At 36.7% G+C, this 15101-nt stretch overlaps 1 protein-coding gene across 1 annotated transcript; it reads right to left on the bottom strand.

Annotated features, from left to right (window-relative positions):
• Positions 1–1637: 1637 nt before the first annotated feature.
• On the bottom strand, positions 1638–5534 carry LOC149052756 (pancreatic secretory granule membrane major glycoprotein GP2-like). Its single transcript, XM_089205544.1, has 2 exons — positions 5435–5534; positions 1638–3398 (listed from the first exon to the last, which is right to left on the bottom strand). The coding sequence occupies exons 1-2, from the start codon at positions 5532–5534 to the stop codon at positions 3016–3018; spliced, it is 483 nt and encodes a 160-aa protein (XP_089061670.1). The 3' UTR covers positions 1638–3015.
• Between the last annotated feature and the right edge of the window lie 9567 nt (positions 5535–15101).

Here is a 15101-nt window from a genome sequence, read left to right as displayed (position 1 = left end):
CGTTTTCTAAGTCTGATAGTTTATTATTGCCCGGGACATGTTGATAACAAGTTAATTGCATCGTTTAATTTTGTCTCAGAGATACGAGTTAATTGAGATTTCTTGAAAAGATCTTCCCTATCAAATAATTGACTAAGGGCCTGTTTTACATGGAGGTGGGGGACCCCAGGTAAGTGAGGTAACCCGCCTAGCCGTGGTCGAAAAATAAAACGCGTTTACATGCAATCTTACAACCCCAGGGTGCTGGGGTGAGGTTTCTTGAGGTTGTTGTTGCGCTTGCAATTAAGGAGTTTGAGCAGAGGCGTCCCAAGCTCACATCTCGAAAAAGACGAAAGATTAATTTTCGGACACATATGTATTTATTCATGAAAGCGTCACGCGTTGTGTTACGCGGTGTTTGGTTTCGCGAGGAGCCGTTGACTTAATAAGCTATACGGAATAGTTTGGGAAACCAAAATGGTCGATTTACATCGCTAAATATTCCGAAATGTGAACACTTTACACTTTTGTGTGTCCGTTGTGGTTTCTGGTGATTTCTGCCGTGAGACGGCTTGGAAATGAATAGAGTTTTAAAACATACATGTTTCGCTTTTGAGCTTCTTGCTATGAACGCGACCCCGGTTAGGCGTGTTAACCCACCTTGACACGTTTACATGGCAAATTGTCACCCCGGCTGACCGGGCTACTCTACCTGGCAGACCGGGCAACCCACCCAGGCGGGTCACCCCACCTATTATGTAAACGTGATGAAAATAAAATAAGAAATTTTATGGTCAGGCGGGTTACCTCACCTAGGCGGGTTACCTTACCTACCTGGGGTCCTCCACCTCCATGTAAACTGGCCCTAAAGGGAGAATTGATCAACGAACCTGTTTCTCTCAGAAATTCATCTTGATAAATTCAAGATGAAAGCTCATTTAAAAAGCCAATCAAAGTTAGATAATATTTATTATATTTAAAAAGTGCCGGAAGGGGACTGATGTATCAAAAAAGGAGACAGGTATCTCAAAAAATCAACTCCCTCCGAAGATTATTGATCATTCACCCGAAGGAACAGTGGAATCGGTTTTGTTTTACTGACATCTGAAAAGTGAGAATTCATTGTCTCATGTAACCTTAAACTGGTTACATGTAGAGAATTTGAATAGCAGACGATAAGAGGGTTTGGCCTTTGGGAAAGTCATGTAGACTGATAAGTGCGACAGAGACACGTAAACGTCTGATTACTTAGACGTGCTAATTGTCTTAGGCTCACTGTCAGTTATAACAAAAGCAACCAGAGTATTAGATCACACCTTCTCTGTTACCGGTCACATAAACACAAATAAGCTCGAAAAGGTTATTAAATCAGATTTCAAATGGTCGTCATTTCGGACCTCTTTCTGGTGTTGGTTTGTTTTTGTTAGAAAGGCTTGTATCTTGCTCACACATTTCACCCAACACGCTTTCCTGCAAGATTCACCTGTTCAGGTATAATTAAGGAATACTATACTCCTACAATTTAAACTATTTTATTAAACAACTTGTAATGATTCTTTCTCAGGAGCCACTCCTATAGGCGATACATTAATTGTTCTTTAAGCTTACTTTAGCCCACCAGAGACTATAACTTAGCTCTCTACTGACATCAAAGACTCACTCTTGCTTCAAAATCTCCCCAAAATACGCAATCTTTGAAGTATATCGCAGTACTGAGCAATATTTTGGTAGAGTCTCTTTCTCATCACCTGAATAATAAATGGATTTTGTAGGGAGAAGTAACAGGTTAATCGCCTCTAGGAGTCAAAGGGTTAACCATCCTGGGTTGGCTTTATCACATTTATAACTATCCACGAAGGTTGTTGGAGTTCTAGTTCCCACAGCTGTCACGAAATGGTACCATCCCTCGGATAGTTGTGTGTCACGGAACACTGGACCATTTAGCGGTGTATCGTCCGTGGTATTTCTTTTGTCATCACTCTGTTTCATAACACGGATCGGCTACACATTTAAGTCTTGATTTTAAAATACGTACTTGTGATAAAAATGTTTTTAACGTTTTTTAAGTCTGATAGTTTATCATTACCCGGGATACGTTGATAACAAGTCGATTATATCGTTTAATTTTGTCTCTGAGATACCAATTCTGTGAGATTTCTTGAAAAGATCTTTCCTACCAAATAATTGGCCAAAAGGAAGATTGGTCAACGAACCTGTTTCTCTCAGAAATTCGTTGAAATTTAATTCAATTTAAAAAGTTAAGTTATTATCCAATCAAACGTGGATAATATCAATATATGCAAAACATACCAGAAGGTAATTGATGTCTCAATAAATGAGGCAGATATCTTAACAAATCAACCTCTCTCTAAGTAGAGCTTCTTAGATATTCGGTCTTTTGCGACAAAAGAAGTACTACTCCTAGCTTAGTCCTTATACACAATCACAATGTATTTTACAACACAACTATCGTGGTAGAAATACTTCATAATTACATAACCAAATAGAATGTTCTAGTTTTCCATGCTATGTCATCAGAAGGTTTTAGTATCAATGTCACGGCCTGCAGTGATTAAGAATTCTAGAAATTATTTACATTCTCTATGAACATCACACCTAAATGATGATGCTAATTAAAGCATGACTGAACATCATAAACAATTTGCATATAATCACGGACTGCCGTGACCCATCGTGGAGGTCTTTTAGACAGAATAACAACTACATGTAGAGAGGGCGTGGGTACTAAAAGCTGCTTTAGTTTCCGCTAACGACCTGAGTAAACATCAAGAGTTCTAAACGTTTAGCAATAAGCAAAGTACAATGCTCAAAGTTGTGCTTAAAACTTACTCAGTGAGGCTCTTCCATTGGAATAGAGATGATATTAAGATCATTTGGAAGCTCACTAATGCCCAGAGTTGTTGACATTTCATGGAAATGTGAAATTATTTAAGTCGCTGTTATACATTAATGTACATGTGCCAATTAATCGATTTGTGAATCCTTTCACTTTGCAGAATGACTTGCTTATGACATTCAGTCTGTGCCACAGTAGCGCAGATCACAACCAGGTACCTTTTGTAGTTTGTAAATAAAGTAGGATCCGCAGTCTTTCACTTTTATGTCCCTTGATTTCTTGCAACAATCTCCACGTCTGGTAAAGCAGACCTTGGAGGAAACCTCACCATCTGCCAATGTGGGGTGACCACCTTTCAGCCAGCCTGAGGAAGTCGCACCACATCTAAGCTCCGGTACGCACTGGGTTGGCATTTTTGTTCCTGCATCTCCCACGAAACGATACCATTCCCCGAATATTATGGTTGAGGATTCGTCGTCACATTTATCTTCGTTTTCGGGTGTGATGTAAGTGCTCTTTCTGTCCGCATCGCTCAGGTTTCTGTAATTGTAGCACGGATCGGCTAAAAAGTTGAATTTCGGTTAATGCGATGTTTTATATATTTCGTTATAAGAGAGCTTAAGGAATGAAGCTATCGTATAAACTGCAGTGGTTTAAAACGATTTCCCGCCGGGAAATTCTTGCTAAACACGCGTATAGTATTATGATAATTTTTTACATGTGCTTAATATCAAAATCAGCTGTGTCAGGTCAATCCAGGGTCGCATGTCGAGATTTTGTCGAATTATGGCTGCCGAAAAGAAAAAGAAGAAAAATTCGTATTTCTAACAGACAATGTCACTCAGGGAAGTAAAACAAAATACGAAAAGAAAAACCTAAAGTCAGGTCTTTGACCTGGGTAATAGTATTTCTCGTGGCTGAGAACGAAAATCAACAACTGGAAGATTCGCCACAGGCCGATTTCGGCCGTGAACATGAAAATATTTCTTTGGTTGGTAAGGAAAAAGTCAATAACTGAGAATTTTGTGAAAAGAAAGCTACGCCCATTGTCTGTTTCTGTAATGGTTGAACGCTTTTTTTCATCTTGAGCTTTATCGCCGACGCGCTATACGACTTTTTTTTGCGGATTGTGAAACCTATAATTTCATTTTTTAAAAAGTCGACTTTTCTTACCAGTAAAGGCCTATTGTGTTTACGTGATAAACAAAATAATAGATGATCGCTTGCAGATATGGAACTTCTCTTCTCGTGTTTATCTCGGTACGAAGAGATTATAACAGTTTATATTCTCTTGCTCGATACCTTACTCGTTCGCTGCTCTCGCTCACGAGATAACAAGTTGAACATTCGAAGAGAAATTCTATATCAAAGCACACCCAAGTATATATTCTCTATTTACTGAATGAGTACAAAATAGCCGAGTTTGTCATACAACCTCAATACAAAATCCCTCAAAAGTTATCATATTCGACGAATTTCAATGCATGACTGTGGCGCGATCACTCAGTGATCACTTTTCATACAGCCCTGCAATCATCGACTGCTGACCACAAAAAAGGTTGTTGATGAATGTAAAGCCATCAACCTTGTTAATAAGTTCTCCCGTAAAAATTTCTCAGGGCTAGAATTATTTGACTGTGAAAAAGATTTCTGTGTCGTAGTGGAATTGTAGTGAAGTAAATAGTTTTTCTTCGAACTGAGCAGATATGCCTGGAAAACTGTGTCGGAGCCGATTACTGCTGAAGCAATAGAGAACCTTTTTTTCCATGTTTACCTACTCCCGTCTAAACACGAAAGGAGGTTGGTTAAAGTTATGCGAACCCGATACGCAGTCATGGGTTTGCATAACTTTCAAGAAATTACCTGGCCTCGAGTGTTTAAATGAGGAAATGTAAACGCGGGAAAAAGTACCCTATATATTATAAGCATATCTCTCCAATAACGTTACAGAGGAAGTTAAATGTTCTTTGTTTATAAAATGACTGATAAATATTTTCTCAATACATGCTCTGGACGACAGTGTTTCTTAATAGCCAATCAAATCGCGCATCTGCATGACAGGACGGATAATGCATGCACTGTAAGTACCTCCCGTTGTTCCATACAAAGCCTTAGAAAAGTTTTCTAAGGCTTTGTATGGGACAACGGTAGGTACTTACAGTCCACGCGTTTTTCCGTCCTGTCATGCAACAAATAAACTAATCAAAAGTTCGCGTTGTAAGAAAATACAATGTGAGTGTATTTTACGTGAGTGAGAAAATCGGAACTGCGGTCAACATCGATTTTAACCAATCAGACTATTCTGTTTAACTGAGACATCATCAATATTATTCAATTTGCAGAACAGTTATGCATCATCAAAAAAATTATTTTCTCTCCTGGTGGACAAAAACAATGCACATCAGGTCCACAAATATGATGTAAAAAATAAAATCTATCTTTCTTTATCCCCAATGTTTGTCGAAGGACGTTTCCAAGCAAACTAGAGGCACTAAAAACTAACGTGATTTGTTACATGGTCAAACAAGAATAGCCATTCACTTAACATTATTTATCATCTCTAAAAAATATATAAGGCATGGATTAGGAGAGAGTAACCTTTACAAGACAGACCATCCCCAACGTATTTAGAATTACAGGCGCAACTGTAGGAGCCCTGGGTATTATTGCAGGAGGCGTGCCCATCGCATATGTTCATCTGTGAACACTCGTCAATGTCTGATGGGGATCAAGTGCACCACGTCACAACCCAGAGTTGGATGTTATGATGAAAAATGTTTTGGTGAATCAAGATATAAAGAATACCTATCCAAAATACTGCAAATCTAATCTCAAAGTATATGGGAAAAAACAAAACAATTCACGATTTTTAATGAGGCATGAATTTTAAGATAAATGACTGACTACTTCCGGCCTTTTAATTTGAGCTAAAAAGACGTTTCAGATTACCTCCCGCTTTGAGTAGCTGGGATTGTATGTATAGAAAGAGCAGCAATGGAGGTTGCCTCTCTTCGGTCATAAAGGACTTTTCTGAACATTGAAGGAAAGTTATCAAAATCACCTGAGCAAGTTTGTCCGTCTCCAGTGTATCCAGTGTGGCATTTACATACATGTGATCCAATTGTGTTGGTACAGTTAGCATTCACATGACAAGAAAGATTTCTTGCACATTCGTCAATATCTGAGAAATAAGAGGCTTTTAAGCACGATTCTTGGAGTATGATACATGTATAAACCTCTTTATTTTGAACATTGAGCGCATTTCGTCCTCTTGCTCTCAATTGGGATCATTTTCAAAAATATTAAGGCAAGGGTAACTACTTTATCAAAACAAACAAACGGAGAAAAGGTACGTACAAATTAAACAAACAGTTAAAAAAAAAAAAAAACAAGCAAACAAATAAAGTCATAACGAGGCAATTACAATCTAGAGGCCTTTACCTGTGCAGTTCCGTCCATCTCCGTTAAATCCAAATAAACAGGTGCACACAAAGGATCCATTTGTGTTTTGACAAGTAGCGTTCAGGTGACAATTGTGAGTTTGGCATTCATCAATATCTAAAAAAATGGGAAAGAAAAGAAAAATTCTACAACGGTAGTGGTTACACGAGTGAGAGATACATTCGTTTTTTAAACTTTTACGAGGTGACATGTCATTAAGTTATTTATCATTGTGACAAATTAATTATTAATTTGGACTAAACAAAAACTTCCACTGCAGTGGAATCTCTCTCTAGAGACCGTTCCAAACTGTAGTCGGATATCAATCGTCAAAGATTAGCCTTGCTAGCCTCCTTGGTAGAATTTTTTTTTCGCGAAATGTGAAACTTCTAATTTCATTCTTTAAAAAATTCTATTTTTTTCTTACTAAAGGCCTATTTTTGTCTTTTACATGAAAATATTTTTCTTTCGGTAAGGAAAAAATCAATTGAGAATTTTGTGAAAAGAAAGTTACGCCCTTTGTCTGTTTCTGTAATGGTTCAACGCATTTTTTTATCTTGACCCTTATCACCGACGCGCTTTACGATTTTTTTTCGCGGATTGTGAAACCAATCATATCATTCTTTAAAAAAGTCACCTTTCATTCTCAGTAAAGGCCTATTGTGTTTATATGATAATCAAAATAGTACATGGTTGCTTGCGGTCATGTGACTTTTCTTCTCTTGTTCAACTCGATACCAAGAGATTACAACTGTTTATATTCTCATAAGATAGCGACTTGAACACTCGAGGAGGTGAACGCGTGAGGAAAAAATGACCGAGTTTCTTAATGATAAATTGTCTAATTGTCTTGCAACGCAACTGGAAGGTGCGGCACTGTAGTCGAACGTGTCATGCAGGACTATTCTACTACATTGTAGAGAAGAGATTAAATTTACCTGTGCAGTTTTCTCCATTTCCAGTATATCCAGCATGACATTGACATACATGTGATCCAAGGGTGTTCATGCATGCAGCATTCACGTGACAAGAGTGATTTCCTTTACACTCGTCAATATCTGAAAAATCATAAACAAAAAAAAAATGTAATTGGAGAAAAGTTGCGGGGCATAAGCTGAGAAGTCTTTGTCTTGTGGTTCTAGACGTGAGCACTTCACGTTACCACTTACCAGATTTTTTCTCGGTTTTCCCATGTTCAAATCCGTTGTTCTGTCCTGTAAGCCTATCCATCAAGTCTCCTTCGCCAGTTGAGATTTTTTTACCACTGAATGTTTATTGAATACAATGGTGTCATTATCACCATTGTCTTCAGGCCTACACTCATCTCTTTTTATACAAGGTATGCTGGTAAAACAACTCTTGCAAAGATGATAGTGCTTTTCTTTCTTATGGGAATGGTTACAAAGGAAACGCATTAAGTACCTGTGCAGTCGCTTCCATTTTCAGTATATCCGTGGTGACAAGTACAAACGTACGATCCTTTAGTGTTCGTGCATGTAGCATTCACGTGACAAGAGTGATTTCCTTTACACTCGTAACTATCTGAGAAACTATCGATAAATTTTGCACTTTATCATTTTTATGACCAATAGTCATGTAATTCTTCTTCCTACAGAATGTGTAACAAAATATGTAGATCGTGGTAACTCTTTGCATAAACATGCATGGATAACGCTGCATAAAATTATGAGACGATTAACAAAAATTAGTTATATATGGAAATATTAAAACTACCTGAACACGAGCGTCCATCGCCGGTGTATCCCACTTTACATGTGCATTTGTAAGGACCATATGTGTTAGTACAGTTTGCATTCACGTCGCAGTCACTGATGTTAAATTTACATTCATCCATATCTAAAATGTGAGTAAGTTAGAGCAACTTGAGAGAGGTATCCTCACTAGAACTGATCCAAACCAAATATTACGATAATGATATCAATAATAGTATAATTTATAATAATTTCATGATACTGATAACTCGCCACAAAATAAAATAACTGAAGCAAAGTTATAGGACCTACCTTCGTTAACCATATCACAGTAAATCAGTTTTGCCTTTCCTTTCCTAGTTGGATCCAGCCAGTACTTGCCGCTTATGGTGTGTTTACCTTCACTCGCCTTTATTTCGTGACAAAACAGCGCCGGTAATTCAGGGATAGAACCTAAGGGAGCTGCAGTAAAGATATGTTTTACATTCACTTCCTATTCTTAGCTCTTCCAGGTGAGAAGGAACCAGGATGAGGATGGAGAAGATTTAAGAGAAATAGAAATCACACAGAGAGACATTTGATTTCTTACCTCTGCTGTTCGATCGCCGGATGTAAAACCAAGCGGGTGCAAAAGGAAATTCTCTGGTCTCGCCTCCTTGGTGCGGTTATTTAGCTCACATATTTGGTATTTTCGATTGTAGTTATAGCTTTGGCACGCAATCTCTTGTCCACATTTGACATCGCAAAGGTGAGGAGCTGCCAATGACCACCTTTTGAAGACTCTCGAGAGCCATTCCTTGTATGTTTACTTCTGTTCTACATTGATCATTAGCTGTGACAAACTCCATGGTAGAAGCGAAAAGGACGAATCTTAAATGGCAGAACAGCCACCACATACTTCTTTGCTTGTGCTGAATCTGAAAATATTGAGAATAGGATCATAGAAAGAAAAAAGACGAGTTTCCCCTCAACAAAACTTGTTTGATACCAGATGAAGCCATATAGCAATAATACTACACGTACATTAATACCTTGCCTGTAAATTTGTTCAGGCACTTTCTAGTTCATGATGTGAGTAAACAATTTTGGTAATTTTTTAGATAAACAGAGCAACATATTATTTACCAGAACTTTTGTGGTGCATAGAAGTAATCATGTAAAGGTTCAGTTAGTAAACGTCGAGTATTGATAATCTGCTTTTGTTGAAAAAGACCTCAAGATAATTTTATTTTAAAATCGCACCATACCCTTATTTGGGAGTGAAGCCAACCTTATGCAGAATTAAAGGAGCCGCGGCTAAATATCCTTCCCGTAAAGAATATAAATTTTCCAGGGAAAGTATTACTCAAATCATCCATCGGTGTTTTCGATATGATCAACTCTTACCTCTCAAGATGCAAAGCTCTTTGGTCCCTCACTGCTTTTGAGGTAAAAGTGCTTTCTTTTGTAACAATATGGTAGCTATGGTTGCCACAGAAACACCTGGTTTCAGGCCAAAACGATGATTAACTTTAGATAAAAACTTCCTTTTTCCTTCTACAATGTCACTGAACCATGGCAAAGATCAAATATTTTTTTAGGAAAAACTACGCAAATGTCATCACGATCAATGAGCGTAATTTTCAAAAGGTTTCTTTGACAAATTATTATTATGAAACATCAAATTCGGTCTAAAGTAGCTTTTAAACGTTGTTAAATAAGATTTCCTTCAAGTTCTCAGATAATCCAGTGTGTATCTATGGAAACTCCACCGCAGTATTTACTAATAAAGGATCGCTAACGAAAAACTATTAAGAGAAGAATGTATTTGACAAAGAGATATTGCCAGCCTTAAGAAACGTCAAGCCTTCCATTACATAATCTATACACAAAGCACTAAACATATAACATACACTCTTAGGTTTATATCATTCAAAAGTGTCCCACTTACGGTGTATGCAACTTCCTGAAGACAAGTAGGGGCTGAGTAAATTTGTAAGGGCAAGGACAACTGAATTTTTTTCCCTTTTTATCTTAAGAACTATTGCACTTGTTCGAGGTTTTGAAAGTTAGTTCTTTAATTAAGAAAGGACTTTCATCAACCTGTCGCGTAATTTTAGCTTGAAAACTTGCTCTGGCCTCGAGGAAGTCTTCCAGCAAATACTGACGATTCGTGTCAGAATTTATCTATATAAGTTTATACGGCTCAATTTTGAGCGAAAGCCATAATGAGCATAATTCACAGACATCAGGAACATGCAATACAAATGAATTGCTCGAACCTCAAAGGCATCAGAGCTACAATACAAATTCAAGTTGACAGTGAGGACAAACAGATCAAACAAAATGCGGTGTAAATTTGCATTGTTCCGCCAAATACTTAAAATTTATCGCTAAATATCTTTTAGCTAGACAGTTTTTAATGAGTCGTCGCCAATGTAGTTCAAATGAACTATTATCGCTGCAAAAATGTCTATTTTTTTTTCGTCATACACAGTTTTTTTTGCATTGCCTCCATTTCATTTTCTACGGTCTTCTTAAGAACAGGAATTTATGAAGAAACGGTTTCTATGGTTTTTTCTCCTTATAACTTTACTTTTACCGTGCTGTTTTGTAAACAAATAATAGAAAAAAAAGGAAAAAGAAGAAAAAAGAAAAATTATTTGTTCCGCGTAACTTAACCAGCCCACTGAGGAGAATACGGGAACATGGAGAAAAATTAATACTACCTTCATTTGCGGATTTTTGCCTATCTGACTCACTCACTCATGCCTATTATGCCGTGTGGCACGTAGGGCGGCTTTGCCTATCTGAGAACATAGGTATTTAGGACAATTTTCCGTGTCTCAATTCCGCGCTCAGAGATTTCCTTCTTATTTCAGCTGAGACATCTATTTCGATAAAGAAGGTCAACACATAAAATGCTTAGGGAAAAGACAGGTTTAACTAATGGTTTTAATTGTTTTGTTTTGTTTTTTTATGTCGCTGTTACCGCTGTTATATCTTAAAATCCTAATTTTTGGTATAATAAGGCTCTAGATAATTACCTCTCCAAAAACGTTAAAAACAATAATGAGACGAGAACAAAAATTGGTAGCATCTATGAACACTTGTCTTTGGTGAAGAAAGAAGACAGAGCAAAAGCCGTTAATAAAAGCTATCCGAAGATTTTTTTTCATGATTGCTAAGTCATGAAAAAAATATTGATTTTCCTCTATAAACCTTTTTTCGCTTTCTTCATTATACAGGTCCTTGAAAATTCAAAGTTTCATATTCAAGTTTACATGATCGTCTTTGGTTATTTAGACCGATGATCATAGAAAGAGGAAATTTATGCTAATTTCCATTAAGACAAGCCATCGTTGTCGGTTTTTGACTTAGTCTTTTCTAGTTGCTGTTACCTTAACTATTTTTGTATCAGCAAGGAGGAGAAATATAAATAAGGTTGCTCTCATCCGTGAATCGAAGGATAAAACTTTCTTCGCCGTTTGCGACTCAATTTTTCTATAATTCAATAATGCATTCTAGGTTACGATCATGAAAAATGAAACAAATTGCGTGCCTGCTTCGAGCTAACGGTTTTCTGTTTTTACCCCACGCGCTTGGCATAAGTTTAAGTTGATCACTAGCCCTCATCAGTGGATAAAACTTCCAAAATCGACCTGTTTTTTGTGAACGCAACCGTTTTATGAGAAAAGAAAAAAGCTTGCAGCTGTCAGTTCTATGTGGAAATTAAAGCAAATGACGCAAATGGATGTTATCCGCTTCGCTCGATGGAGAGAATTGGGTCTCTTAAGAATAATTATTTATCTTTACATGTTAACATACGTATCAGTCACCGAAATCAGTCCTTAGAACAATATTATAAAAATTTGGCGTGCAGATATCTCCCTCCACCAGGTGTTCTTAAACTACTCAAAACTCCCTTTATTCTCTTGGAATCTGACGACCGTCTTTTTGCATATCATGTCTATAACAGACGCATCCTCTCTTGTTGTAAACATATCTAAGAGGGCTATGACAACCTGTTTTCCTTGTTTTTCGATATTGTCTGTAATCAAATTTGCGTCTGTGAATAGTGTTCTTTTTGGATTCTTTACCTTCCAATTCTTGAGAGGGATTATGAAATAAAGTGGGGCATTCCTAATCTCAGCCACGTTGCGTTAAAATAATGATAGGCTTAACTTATATCAGAAGAAAATTTCGAGTCATTACTTTCCGATATTATCTATCAATTCAATTATGCACAATGGTCGTGGTGGTGGTCGTTTATCTGAAATGAGTTAAATTCCTTTTCCCCGACAAGTTCAAGCTTGATCGATGATTGTGTGAGATTCTCCAAGTTTTCTTTACTTTGTTTACTGACCCTGAGTTTAGTTATGAACATATTTACTTTTATATCTAAGTAAGAAAGTGGTTTGAATTTCATGATCAAGCTTTAGGTAATTTCTTACGTTAGTGATGCTTGATTTATATGTCCTCACATGTTCTCGAGGTTCCAAGGTCTTTAACACACTGACAGTTAGGCCTTCTTTCGTATATGCATTCTTCTAGTTGCGGATAAGCGTCAAGGTAAACAAGGATGTTTATGGGAATAATGTGGAATTTAATAATTTATTAGGTCTAATTACCATTATTCCTACTCTAACCATTATTGTCTTCCAGATGTACGCTGGCGTTTAATCATAAAACACAATAGACGGGCGCTTTTTATCATCCATCCTAAAAAAGAAAACCAAAAAAAGGAGTTTATCAAGGATTATTTTCTAAATAATTTGCTAAAACTGTTTTTGCATAAGGCCTTCTATGAACGAAAAAACTACTGCGATCACTTCCCTTTGAGTAGCATATACATCTGGATATGTAAATCATTATAACGTCCATTTGAAAATTGCAGGTACTTGACGCTAACAACAAAGGATTCGCGGAAGGAATGTAAATTTTTTTGCAAACAAATATTAAGGGAAGCAAACTGATCATTAAAGTTCATAGAATGCGAACATTTACAGGACTACTATGACTTTGAGATAACGTACAGTAAAAAATAGGAGTAGGAACTAAATTTCCAACACACCAGGTTCATCCCTAAATGTTTCCTAAACCCGAAAGCTAACTAACTGTATTAAAAGTTGTAAGAAATGTGATTGGAAATTGAAACAGATCGAGTTACCTAAATCTACTCACGAACAAAAACTTAAAGCAAGATAAAATAGAAATTGAAAAAAATGAAAGTAGACCAGCATATGTGCTGGCTTCTTTATTTCATCTCTTTATGATTGTGATGAATAGCATAAAATCGTGAAAGGCATTCCCATGAATTCTCCGGAGCGATATTATTTTATTTTACAAAATACGTAAAGAGAAGCGATCTGTCAATCTTTTTAAAGTGTCTTATCTAAGTCATAGTGGAGAAGTTATAAAAAAAATTGCATTCGCCACACTAAATGTATGGTCCCGAGGGAAACAGTTAGTTTTGTTTTCCCTCGAGTCAAGGTAATTTATGCTAATACGCAATGAGACGTACCATTGTTTCCTGACATCACGCAGCAGATTAAAAATGTTTTTACTGATAAATTCAGTGTAAACGTGATAAATCGACCCTTCCCGGAAGATAAGTAAATTTGAAAGTTGAACATTATATATCTCAGATGGAGAGTAGTCAAGTTATCATTTCTTTTTTAATTGTTTACAGATGCCACCTGTTATGTACACCCAGCCTTTGTGAGTATAAATGAGGTTCTTTCCAGAAATAACACGGCAAAAACTATTTCCTCCTCTGTAAAAAGTTTTTATCTTGGCATCTGAATTCGACGAAAAAGATTAAGAAGGATCTTTCCAAATCAAAGTTGTTATTGATAAATGGCAAATGAGCGAACGTTGCAACGCCATAAATTTTCAAACTAGAGAAACCTTACAAGTTGTACGCAACAGGTATGCAAATTTTTCCAATAATCCAACCATACTGGGTGATTAAGTTTTTGGTGAAATTTTTGAAGAGAGTATTTTAAACTAGTTCTTAAAGACTTTTGTGTCAATAGCTTTCTTTAGAACTTATAAAATACTCTTTCATGTTCCAGCAATGTTCTAAGGTAAAACGAAATTCTCTGAGATGGTTGAGAGCGGTAAAGATCTACCTCCGTTCGATGAAAAGACATCAAATTCCGTTTGCTAAACTACAATGGAAGTTAACTTAACAGTGTAATACGTGCATGTTATTGAGAGAACAGAGTTGGGAAAGTAGGATTTTTTTAATTGACTTAACTGGTGGTCGAAGTTGTTTGTGTTTTGCATCTTATATCCAACTTTCTGAGTAGGATGCGCTTAAAAATCTTCGTTAAATACCCTTTAATTTTACAAAAATGAGTTTCAGTCATGGGTGGAGGTTGAACGTGGCTGTTTACCTTACTTAATTTATTTGTAACTGTTATTCGTTTTGCATCAGCGAAGAGAATGAAAGTGATATATGAAATAAGATTGCACTCATAAATGAATCAAACGATGGAAAACGATTGGCAGTTTTCCAGTCACCTTTACCGAACGTCAAGCAAGTCAATTCAAGAGTACGGTCTTCTATTTCTACCCCGCACGTGTGCTAAAAGTTTTAAGTCGATCACCAGATCCCAGCAGTGGACTAAGCAGCCCAAACCGACCTATTGTTGTGAAGGAAAGCGTATCATGAAAATACATCAAACAAAGCTCTCAGCAGCTGTCAATTCTATGTGGACATTAGCGCAAATGACGCAAATAGTTGTTTTCCGCTGTGCTCAATAAAAAGGAATAAGGTCTCTTAGGGAATATCATTCCATATTCTTAGGATAACAGAAACTTAAACCTCCAAGTTCTACTGGACTTTTTGATCCAAATACTTTCAAAATGTGAAAGATCAAAAAATGCATCCCGCGCAAAAAAGATAAACACATCGCAAGATTTATCGCGTTTGAATGTTCGACGTATAATTATTTTATTACCAACTTTGGTAATAATAAACATGAAATTAATAGAAAAGTCATGATCCTGTTCAATCATTCGGAAATTTGTCAGTTTTTGGAGCTACATTAATAACTGCGATCGACATTTTTCGTGGAAAATGTACTCGAAGCCCTTAAAAAAACATTCAAACCAAAAAAAGGCAG

The sequence above is a fragment of the Pocillopora damicornis genome, chromosome 1 (genome assembly GCF_964200805.1).
Source record: "Pocillopora damicornis chromosome 1, jaPocDami1.2, whole genome shotgun sequence".
Taxonomy (NCBI): Eukaryota; Metazoa; Cnidaria; class Anthozoa; order Scleractinia; family Pocilloporidae; genus Pocillopora; species Pocillopora damicornis.
Note: the sequence above shows the minus strand (reverse complement) of the source record. Positions and strands in the feature narration are given on the sequence as shown.